This window comes from Epinephelus moara, chromosome 4, assembly GCF_006386435.1.
Source record: "Epinephelus moara isolate mb chromosome 4, YSFRI_EMoa_1.0, whole genome shotgun sequence".
NCBI lineage: Eukaryota > Metazoa > Chordata > Actinopteri > Perciformes > Serranidae > Epinephelus > Epinephelus moara.
Window position 1 is genome coordinate 10,135,022 of NC_065509.1, and position 12,403 is coordinate 10,147,424.

The 12,403-nt window shown below is 39.4% G+C and overlaps 1 protein-coding gene across 1 annotated transcript in view; it reads left to right on the plus strand.

Annotated features, from left to right (window-relative positions):
• LOC126388997 (X-linked interleukin-1 receptor accessory protein-like 2) overlaps window positions 1-12,403 on the plus strand; it is a 542,632-nt gene that overhangs the window by 337,661 nt on the left and 192,568 nt on the right. The window contains exons 3-4 of the mRNA XM_050042414.1: window positions 2,868-3,037; window positions 7,238-7,341. Coding sequence (XP_049898371.1) covers window positions 2,868-3,037; window positions 7,238-7,341 — 274 coding nt within the window. The remainder of the gene's footprint in view (window positions 1-2,867; window positions 3,038-7,237; window positions 7,342-12,403) is intronic.

The following is a 12,403-nucleotide window of genomic DNA, read 5'->3' on the forward strand; positions in this document are numbered from 1 at the left end:
AAAAAATCCCTAAAAAACTAGAGAATATTTCATTTTTGGGCTGTTTTTTGTATAAAAATGAGTGGTACATGACAGAAACCGGCCTGTAAAGGGTTAATTAACTAATTATATTGTTTGAATTATAACAGTCATGGTGGGAGAGAAGTTAAATAACATAACAAAAAAATAATTATCTTAAAAGATAAAACCATTAAAAAGTTATGACTTCAACCATCACAAGGACTCAGTGAGTCCTTACTGGGTGAATGGATGGAATTTAAAACCGTCTGTAAGGTTACACTGGACTTAATTAGAAATTGTCGGAAAGCAAAAGAAAGAAAGAAAAAGAATCTTAATGAAGTCCAAAGAAAAGTTGCATGAGTGTTTATAGTCTAGGTGTAGAAGAAACACCAGTAATACAATGGAAGCTTTAACAGCATTGCTTTTGGCCAAATAGCTTGGTTTTTCTTAACTTACACAACTGCAGGTTATAAAGAGGGGAGGCACAACTGAATGTAAACTTGACCTAAATAACGCTATTGACAAAAAATGACCTATTGTAGCTCAGCTCACCATATTTTATCCTGCACCGCTGGTGGCAACAGTAGCTCGGTCAGTGGGGACTTAGCTTGGGAACCAGAGGGTCACCTGTTCAAGTCCATGTGCAGACCAAGTATGAAGCTGGAGAGATGCCAGTTGACCTCCTTGGTAGTGCAGAGTGCCCTTAAGCAAGGCACCGAACCCTCAAACTGCTCCAAGGGCACCGTATTATGGTTGATCCTGCACTATCCCTATGAAACTTTCATCACATGTGTGTATTATGTTTAAAAAGAGGTAGACATCACAGTAGAGGACCGCTTTGGGATTTAGATCCTATGGGTTCCATGGGACCAAACATAAATCTTACAGGGGCAGGTGCTTTTAACTCTGCTGTGGGTGGGAGTGGGACGTCAAAAAATAAACTGCAGGTCCCGTAATTCATTGCAATACAACTAAATTATGAGTGCTACTCATGATCAGGTCTCTTTACTGGCTCACTCTGTGTGCCTGTCATTCAGGGTGAGCATGAGAGTGTGCAGGCTCACTGGCCTATGACATCACTGTTGTGGCTGTTAAGCGGTGGATTTTGAGTGTCACAACCCCTGTGAAATGACTACTGTCATTAGAATTAGAATTTGGTCATTCCAACATTTGGAAAGTGGAGAAGAGCTGCATGATTGAATTATGTTATCCCCATTTAATTTAGCAGGGGACTAAATTGGCTTAACTGGCAGAAGTCCCTCATCTGCATGGCCATTCTGTGAAAGGTAATAAAATAAGTAACAATATCCGCCACTGTTATTCACCTTAAAACATGGGACAGAATGAGATAAAACTCAAAACAGGTTGCGGGTGTGGACTGGAGCAGACACACAAACTACAGAAGACACACTTGTATAATGAGAAGTCCCGCTGCTTTGGCCTCTAGTAGTTCCTCACATTGTAGAGACAATCGCCTGGATTAGTTTTGTTCCTGAAGAAAAAATCTGAATCTGGTGATTATTACACTAATTTTGTGGTTATATGGGGCACGTTTTGATACTGTATGATTTCTAAATGGATTTGTGGATGTTTATCCTCCATGTACATGTGAGATCCTGACACCAGTGTGAGTTAGCAGTGTGTGATGTCTTTGAGCAGTCAGATTGTTCCAATCTGGTGTTGGAGAAAAAAAAATGATGCGATTTTATTCAGAGTGCATTATAATAACATAATATCCAAATGATATTCGTATTTGCAGCCTTGATGCAAACACTGGTTACTGCCAGTATTGCATAATAAACGACTAAGTGAAAAAACAAACAAGGAAGTGAGACTGAGGAGGTACTTTTGGGCGGATGACAGATCCAGAGGCTTTATTGCTGCAGGGCAGAGGCTGTAATTCAGTGGGAAGGCCTTTTGGCAAGTGTCTGAAGGCTTCAGTTAAAACGGAGCACATCTATCTGAGCCTCAAACCATGAAAGGGAAAAAAAGAAGTCAGAGGACCAAAGGACAGGGAGAAAAGAGAAGGAGCAGAGAGGGAGAGGAAGGGCAGGAGGGGGAGGGGGAGGAGGAGGGAAGTCCATTTGGGAAAGCTCCTTGTCATTTTCCGTGCTGACCTCTACGTCTCACCAGCTCCTACTTGTCTCCCATCTACAACTTGTTTTCTGTTCGTTCCGGTTGACCTGCTCTCACCCTGACATCGCAGCACTTCCTCTCTTCTTTTCTCTGTCTTCATCTGGTCTCGACCTCCTCATCTTCTTTTATTTCTCTGAATCTCTGCTGTCACGTCTCTCTTTTTTTATTTCTTAGTTTTTCAGTTTCATGCAATATATCAGGGAGCATGATGAAAAATGCCTAATTTGTCTTTTTATTCTTTCCTTCAGATTTGTAATTACAATTCCAACTTTTACCTTTATTAATATCATTTCCTCTGCCTTTGACATGTATGAAGTATAACATTTTTCTTATGTTTCCCTACAATCTTTTGCGCTGTTGCCCCCTCCTTCACACAAAAAAGACAACACACACATACACACACTTTCTGAAATTTATATTCTATGTTTTATTGCCTTGAAGGTAAAGAACAATATCACCAGAAACAAGATAAAGCAATCTTCCTGTCACTCACACTCTCTCTCTTTCTGTGTCTCTCATCCTCAGTTTTTGATGATTGTTCATATTTTGCTTCCTAACCTATTTGAGTTTCTAACTCTGTTCTGTGTTTCCATCAGTGTTTCTCCCCCCTGCTGTTTAATGCAGAGCTGCATTTGGAGTCTGCCTGCTGTATAATGGCCTGTTAACTGTATATACTGTATATCTACCAGCACATTCTCAGTGTGTTTCTGTCTCTTTTTCTCTCCTCACAGTGGACGGATGTATAGACTGGTCGGTGGATCTGAAGGAGTACCATGTTCTGGCTGGTGAGCCTGTTCGGGTGAAATGTGCCTTGTTCTACAGCTACATCCGAACCAACTACACCATGGCCACCAACGCCAAGCTGCGCCTCATCTGGTACAAGAACAAAGGAGATGCAGAGGTAAGATTATTTGGAGCAATAGCTGATGAGGTAGGTGGTTGTGGACCACATGTTCTCAATCCAAACTCATCAAACGCTTGGTTAGTGGCCCTACACGTCACACTATGACACTCTAGGTACCTCTTTAGCGTCAGGTTTGGACTAGGGCTGCCACGATTAGTCGACTAATCGATGACTAATCGACTATTAAAATAATCGGTGACTATATTAGTAGTTGACTAATCGGTTTGAGTCATTTTTCATAGAGAAGCACTATAAAAGTTCCCCAAAATACTCTTACTGCAGCCTCGTACATTCAGATATTGGCAGCTTTACACACTCTCCTGTGTCCCGTGAACTAAAACCCTTTGGCTTGAGTATGAAACAAGACATTAGATGACGTAATTTTGGGGTTTGGGCGAGACAGACCGACATTTTTCAACATTTTAACACATTTTTCGATGAAATGATTAGTCGACTAATCGAAGAAATAATCGACAGATTAGTCGACAATGAAAATAATCATTAGTGGCAGCCCTAGTTTGGACAGTCAAGGATGGTGAGTCAGTTTCACCTTGTAACATGCATAGTGTGTGTTTATAATAAAGGTACAGTTTCCATGCATTGTATGCATACAGTCTCTTTTCAATCTAAACTTCCAACGTAGGTTTGCTTTCAGTAACAAAGTACTTGGATAAGTTCAGAAAAAAAAAGTCATGGTTTGGGTTAACATTAGGGATGTTCCAATCAAGTTTTTTGCCCCAATCCAAGTCATTTAATATTGAGTTTCTGCTGATACTGAGTTCCAATCCGATATCTTTTTTTCTAGATAATACAGCTGCATAGCGCAGACTCCAAGTGCTTTAAAGTTGGAGTGGTGAAACCCCTTGCATCATAGTTAAAAGCAAAACCAAGAGACTCACACACACGCAGAAATGACAAAAGTGCCTATAACTTCAGTAAGTAACGTTACTTAATAATCTCATAGTGCCTTTTTGTTTATGGTGTGTGGTGTTCTGCAGCAGGCGGCGCTAAGCCAGAGTGGAGGAGAGTTGAGGGAGGCTGCACTCTGCGTTGCTGTGAATGACACCTTTGTGACAGCTGACGTAAAACAAAGGATGTAATCAGGCTCTAAACAGCTCAGTTAAGCCGATCCCAATCAGTTAAAAAAATGCCTGGATCAGCCAAGATACAGATCTTTTAGATCATAAAGGACATTCCTGGTTAAAATAAGTACCTTAGTTAGTAATGTAACATGACATATGTCATGTGTTTGACATCTAATACATCACATATGTCCTGTTACACACACTTAACCACAATACCCAGTCAAAATGACTCATTGTTGACTTGGTTTCACACAGGACAAGCACCTGAGTCTGTTGGACCCATCCATAGACAGGGACTTTCTCGCTCTTCATACTACATCAGTTGCTCTGAGTGTCTAATGATAATGCCACTCTGTGCATTGATACAGATATGCATTTTGGTATTGGACAGATCAGAAGTGTGAACAAGTTGGTATGGAAGTCAAACACTAACAGAGACAAAATGAAAATAATCATGCAAATAAAAATTAAATGTGTCTTATGGGGTGCTTATTTTAGCCATTTTTTCAATTAAATAATTAGGTTTGAAATGTATATCAAAATTAAATCACTTAAAAGTAAAACAACAGAAACTGAATAATCCTGATCAAATACTGTCATTATCATCCATTGCCAATGGTCACCCAGGGATTTATAAAATGTTCTTACTGAAAGAATGAACTCAGTTGACAATAGACTACTACCCTAAAAAATAGGAGGATATAACAAAAAACATCATTTATTGTGACTGAGAAAAGTCTCTTCCATTAAGGTCAACATAAAGTGTTAACTCAGGGCTGCTCAGCAGCAGTGTGGTCGATGCTGCCACTAGTGGCCAGAGGCTGTATTGCAGCATTATTACTGATCACTGTTTTTGGAAGCAGGGCAAGAAGCAGAATGCAAAATGGAAAATGTTTTACCCAAATTTGAGAGAGAAGATTCAGGCTGTGAGGATGCATTTGAATTGTATCATGATTTTAGCTCATACAAAATAAAATGGAAATGAAATGGAAATGGAAGTCTGCTTTTTCATTTGAAGAATAGCTGGATTTTTTCCCAGTCTTGTTTTATTGAATCTGTAAGGGCCAACTATCACAACCAGTAAGAAGGATATGCTGTACCGCTTCAATCAAAATTCCCTGATCAGGGAACATCAAGTCCACTGCCTCCATTTTCTGGACCAGGGTCATGTCCCAAATCAATATTACATACTAATTCTAAGCAGATCATAATGTCATGTCAATATAAACCATTGAGTATGTTTAGGTTTTGCATATTAGCATGATATCTGCAAAAACAGTGTACAGCAAAGATTGGTATATTACACATATTGTTAATAATACTGAGTGTGAAATTGGGATTCACTCCAAGAAACTGTCTTTACTTTCTTTGGCCTTGCTTGTGTTTGAGTAATAGCCAATACACAGAAACTAGAGAGACTGATAAATCATACTGTGGTGCTATAATAGAATGTTGCCCCCCTTTCCCAGCAGTGTGGATTATATCTGGGTGGTAAAACAGGATTTAGCTGGATTAGATTTAGACGTGATGATATGTGTAATATATACATCTCTAATATATACACTGAAACATAATCCTGTGGATAGCACTTTTACACAATACATCTCGGTGCCTTTACATTTAATGTTATATCCTTCTGCTCTGTATCATCATAATTATAATACCTATGTTGACCCACTTGTTCCCAAAGACTGTATTTAGTATGATAAGAAAAATGGCACATTTGGTCTCGATGGTCTAAAGTCTTTACATCTGGTATGGATATATTTTGGGCAAGTTTCTTACAGTACAACTTTTACATTTTTAGATCACATGAATAAATATCACACTTCAATTAATAATCAAAGTTAGGATATTTGAAAAAATGAGTTCATAGATGCCAAATACTTAATTCTTTTACCTGTAGTTTCAGAGATACAGACATTTTCTCATCATACTATATTTAGACTTTGGGCACATGGGGCAATAGTTTTTTCCTAAACTATATTGAAATATCATGTGAGAAAAGACTGAATATAGAATAATGTTTAAAAAGGTGAGAAACTCACTTTTCAAATGGTTGACTGCTTTTGAAAATGTCTTCAGATATGTGCTTATGCAGGCCCAGCAAACACTTCCACAAAAGGAATTTGAAAAGGCAGGCAGAGGGACTTTAACTCTAAGAAGGATTTCATTGCTGAAAAATGGTCTCTTCATGTAAGTGGGCTGTCTATGTAGTAGAAAGTGTCTATGTAGTGGAAAGGCCCAAACAGTTTTGAAATTGGTGCTACATGACCAGAGAAAACAGAGAAAAAGGGCTGTAGCATTTGCCTTTGTTCAAGAGGTAGAAAACCTACAACTACCAAAATGCACTGCGCCACACCAGACCAATAAATACTCCAGCTGATGGGTGGCATAATACAAGTTGGTGTTGGCCGGCTTGTCCAAAAACAATATGGTGGCTGGCTGGTATCAAATAATCTTGTATTACAGTTAAAGAGTAAGCTAAAATATGTTTCTAAAAAACAATTAAGGTGAGAAATAGACAACATAGTAACAGAGTCTTGGTCCATGTTTTATCAACACTGCCTAGTTTTACTGTTTGATCTCAGCTGTTTCAACCTGTTTTAAAAACACAGGGAACAGTATTCTGCTCACTTCCTGTTCAGAAACTCTCATATTACAGCCAAACAGTGCACTGAAGACATTTTAGGTGAGAAAGGCAGTGCAGTCAGAGAATCTTGGTTTATATTTGATCAGCACTGCCTGGTTTTACCATTTGATCTCAGTTTGGTGTGTGTCTGAAAAAGAGAGAGGGTAATCCACTTCTTTACTCTTTGTGTCCATGGTTGCAGCAGGCTTACAAAAATGAGGAAACACAATCTGTAGTTTGAGCAACAGCCCGAAATCCAGCTCAAATCCACAAGATGATGCATTTTGCGTCATCTTGTGGATTTTAGCTGAGAGATGAGCAGGGAGATCTGGGCTCTGGTAAGATGGATGACAGTTCACCATAGTTCCTTTACACATACTACCCACATTGTTATCATGCAAATCTGGTTGAAAACCAGAAAGTATCCTTTAAAAACACCAGTATATTGCTTTAACATTGTCTTTGTATTGTGTCCTTTAGGAGCCCATCATCTTCTCAGGTCACAGACTGAGTAAAGAAGACGACTCCATCTGGTTTCGATCTGCTGAACTGGAAGACAATGGGTTCTACACCTGTGTACTAAGGTAAACTTTGCACACAACTTCACATACATACTGACCAATAACTATCATGAGTCAATCCTGAAGTAAAATCTTTTAAAATGGGTTCAGGGCACAACCCTGATTCTTCAAGGAAGCACAAATTTGGATTATTTCTGGTTCAGCTGGGATGCATTGTTGATAAGACTTTGTGAACATCACATAAATGCTGCTCTTCTCCCCACATGGGAGCTAGGTCAAAGTACACTGAACAAAAACACAGACTTTATTTTGAAGTTTCACTTCCAGCCACAGCACATTTGCTTCATAAGACTAAATAAACACAGCAAGGATTTTACCAGCATGCAAACAAAATATTTTTGGCCCGACTCTGACATGCGGCAGTGCTCTTGGAGTTGCCTCGGTATTGTTGATTTCATCACATGGGAACAACCTTGGAATAGATTTCTGACTCCAAGTGCTCAGTCTGTACCCAGGCGGCCCATTTACATTGAGTTGGCAAATAGCAGCACTGTTTTTGGTGTTTGAATAAGAAACTGGGGATTTAGTTGAAACTGCTTAGTATCCATTTTGAGAAGAAAAATGCCCCTTGCTCTCAGTAATCAATATTTTAAACCACAGGTGAATGGTATTTAAAAAACTATTAGTTTAACATTCTTAAATAGTCACCATGAATATTTGCAATGTAGGGGGGTGGGCACTTTAGGCTGCATTACTTTAAGCAACACAGTACCATCACGGCAAGGAGTGAAAAAAGACAGTCATTGTTTAGAATTTGAATAAAATGTTCAACAGTACTCCTCGAAAATATCCAGTAACCTCCCTAATTCATGCTGTTTGTAATTAAAAAAAAAAAAAAAAAAACATTAAAAATGAACTTATTTCATACATTTGTTTGTCTGAACATTACCCTCAGACAACATTGCACCATTGTGGAAAAACCTACAGCAATAAAAGTGTTAAAGATCATATTTCAGTAAACTTTACATCAACAATTAACAATTTATTAAACCAAAACATTGCATCCTCCTTAAAAAAAGAAAGTCACATTTCACTTTCCTGTTGTATGTCTTTCCTGCGTAATGCCACCCTATTTGTTGTGTTGCTGCTGGGTTACCAGCAGTTTGTTGCCTTCCTCACGACTAAATTCTAATTCATCCTCACTAACATCAACAGGGAGTGCTAATTCTACCTTATTTTCCATACAAGAGCCATAAGAAAATGTTGCGTTCACGCATGAAGGGATGCTGTCACTTCAAGACAACACTTGTATTTTAACAATTTTCCATGACTGATCATCAGATGAAGTGCATAATCAATTAAAAGATAAACCTCACTCATCTGTTATTGTGATTTTTTTTTTTAATTCAAGATTATAAATGGCAGAAAAAGACTTTTCAGACCATTTTTGTGGAGAGAGAGATGATGGAGCAACTAAACCATGGGAGAAAGGTCGGCAAAATTGGATTCAACATGGCCTCTGGGGAGTCGTGTGACAAATTAAAACACTGCTGTTAGTTTCCTTAGGGCCCTGCCTTTTTGTATTGAATCATAATCGAGGATGTATTGCGTGAGTTTAAAAGGCAAAAACTGGATATGTTACCTAAAGGCAACACTGTGTGGGAAATGGTTATTATGCAGCTTAGTTGGTAGCACATTAGGAACTTATCTACTATCTTGTTTTGTTATTGCTTCATTACATTTGCTGTGGTCTGTTCAGAACATCAGAACATTTCTCCTGTGTCCAGGTAATGCAGGTTTGTGTGTACCTGCATATTTTCCCTGCTAGTTATGTGGAACGCTGCCAGTTCAGTAAATTGAATATTTACAATATGGCTGTTGGCACTACAGCAAAATTGGCCTGTTTGNGTGTGTGTGTGTGTGTGTGTGTAAAGTTGTTTGATACTACAGTGGGGGTGGTGGTGGTGGTGGGGTATCAACTCCTGTACCAGTTGGCTTTGTAGCCCAGAACAAGGCTTAAAGTGTTGTTTACCTGCAAGCGATGGTGTGTGTGTGTGTGTGTGTGTGTGCATAATGAACTGAATTAAAATATGCCCTGTTGTAAATATGTGAAAAGTAAATATTTTGCTTATAGTCATTCAATTTCCAGAGGGGTGAGTTCATATCCCTGCTTATTTTTGAGTCACCCTGTATCATGATATTTATTGTTTTAGTGTAATGAATAACCTTAAAGGTCCAGTGTGAATGATTTAGGAGGACATGCTGTCAGAAAAATAATATAATATTCATAACTGTGTTTATAATCACCTGAGACTAAGAACCTTTGTGTTTTTGTTAACTTAGAATACCCTTTAATACCTTTTTTATATTATATTTATAGCCTTTTTATATCTTTTATAAGTCCTCTTCCACAGAGTTCACATTGTTTTTTCTGATGTAGCCCAGAATGGACAAACCAAACACTGGCTTTAGACAGGGCCATTCCCGTTTAAACATCAGCCAATGTAGTTGCTTGGCACACATGAGAAACTTAAGTTGGTTGCAGTCTGAAACCTCACTGCTATATACAAACTAAACCTTTAACTTTAATTTATGTATTTTTTGTAACTTATACTCAAAGACATGCATTTTAAATGATATTTGTTACATTGAAGTTTATTTTGAAGGCTTTCGGGGGTTTTTACTGATGTATGTTGTACCCAAGTTCAGTTTCCAAAGTCTCTAGGTGGTAAATTCAAAGTTAGCAGGGTCGGCCGTGCATGCATTAGTACATATGTGTATCCCACTGGCTAGCTCAACACCACCACTTTCCACTGCTCCTGGTGTTTGCCGATATACTTTTTGCCAAAGTTCATGTTTCAAGAATCGGCGCAACGAAGGGGGGGTGTTGAAAGTTAGCATGACCCATAATCAGAAGGGAGACAATTGTGAGAGACTGGGGGTGAAAAATTCCGCTGTTTTCCTTTAATTGTTAATGAAATTGACTCAGTTACAATCTCAGTGGGCAGGACTAGTGTTCCTTTTGCCTTCAGTTATGGAGGATGTTGTCTATTGAGAAATGATAATTCAGATTTCCTGGAGCCATCAAAAACATCTACCAACCTTCATTGGTGGATATAGTTTTGTCACTTGGGTAGCTTAGCTATCATTGTTTGACCTAAATATGTAACTTCAATCACATTATAGCAGTGGGGTGTATCTGGAACAAAAAGACAAGACAACATTTATAAAATATTTTATGACAAGGCCATGAGATGTGGTGGAAAATCCAGGGAAGAGTGAGTACGTCGGCCTGACAACCTTTTTTGGTATGTTTTCGAAGTTAAGTTTTAATGTCCCAGTTAAGTAGTTTAGATAATCTGGCTAAAATAATTACTCTATGTGATCATATCCAATAGGAATGATGGCCGAAACCTTGACAGTAAGACCTAAATTGTAGTTCAACAGAATTATTCTTTAATCAAAGGTGATCAAGATATTTGCGATTTTCCAATATCTGCCTTTGAAACTGTAGAAGCTTTAGATTTGGCTGCACCAGAGGAACAGCTTTCCTCCCCCTTTGTGTCATAAATCCCCATCTCCCCTCTCTACTTGATCCTGTTTGTCTCCCTCCTCTGCATACCTTCACCACCTTCACTGTCTTCACCGTCCCTTCATCGCACAAGCAGCCTCCGTCTTTTTCCTCCATCTCCTGTTTTTCTTCTCTTGCTTCCTCCTCCTGTTCCATCCTCCTCCTTTTGCCTCTCTCCCACTCCTCCTGTTTTTATCTGCACCCGATTCTCCTCACCTCTCCTCATCACGCTCCCCCCTCATCCTCTCCTCCTCCCCCTGCTCTGCTCTCCTCCCACCTCCTTTTCCTGCCAGAGCTTGACACCTATCCTCCTTAATAAGCTCTCTCTCCCTCTCTCTTTCTTTCTGTCTTCCCCTCGCTCTCTCAGCATGACAACCTAATTAGGGCTTGGTGTCTGTCATTGTCTCAGGGTCTCTTATTAACACACACACACACACACACACACACACACACACACACACACGTACATACATACACATCGAGGCACAGCACCTCCTATCCTAGTGGGGAGCTACCAACTGGATCATATTATATTACTAGAAGGTTGTATCTAGAATATGTCACTATGCGCAGAGAAAGCCGATGGGAGAATGTACTTTTAAATGTATTTATTGCCCTTCATCTGATGTGTATTGTTGTTTCTGTTAGAAAGAAACCGTCATATGTTGCCCCTATATACGCCACTGCCAGCGCTCTGAGATAAAAAGCCACTTTTTCAGGATTAGTTTCACATTTCCACCTGATACTCAGCTCTGACTGACATGAGGTGAAGTCAGGTTTATGCAGGTACAATAAAAACATCAGATTAATCTCAGTGGCAGCCATAACCTGCCTTAGATAGATCAAATGGGTCTAATCTTGCATAAAAATGTTACCATGTATGGTTAGATACTTCATTTATCTCCATATACTGCCAAGGTCCAACAATGAATCTTCTCTCCAATATGTCAACTTTACAGAAATTGGTGCGATGCTTCACCTTCACAGCCATGCTGCTTACACATTGTACAAATCACTATAAATGGTTTGCCTTGGTAACAGTCATCAACAGTAAATTATAGGTGAAACAAGGTAAAGAGTAGACACAAACGATATATTGGGCAGTGGAACAACATCAGGAGTAGCCAAGGAGGCTGTTGAGTCTTACATCTGCTTCATGGTACCGTTATTTAACTATGTACTGTATGAGTCTCCAAGTGATGTAGAGAACAAACTAGTGCTGCACGATTAATCTAATCGCAATCGCAATCGCAATCGCAATCGCGATGTCAGGCTGTGCGATTACGTAACCGCATAAAAGGCTGCGATTTGCGATTTAATGCAGGCTAATTAAATGTTAACGTGTGTGCCTGTGAACGTGACTGCCTCTCCTGTAGTGTGTGGAGTTTGTTGACATCACGCCCACAAGCTATCCTGGTGCATGCAGCTGGCGTGCAGCAGTGACCAACACAGAAGCTGAAGAAGAGCATGGGCTCGACCATGAACAGGCTGAGTTGGTGGCGAAAAAAACGTCTGTTACATGGCGATACTTTGGATTCAGGTACGGCGACGTTG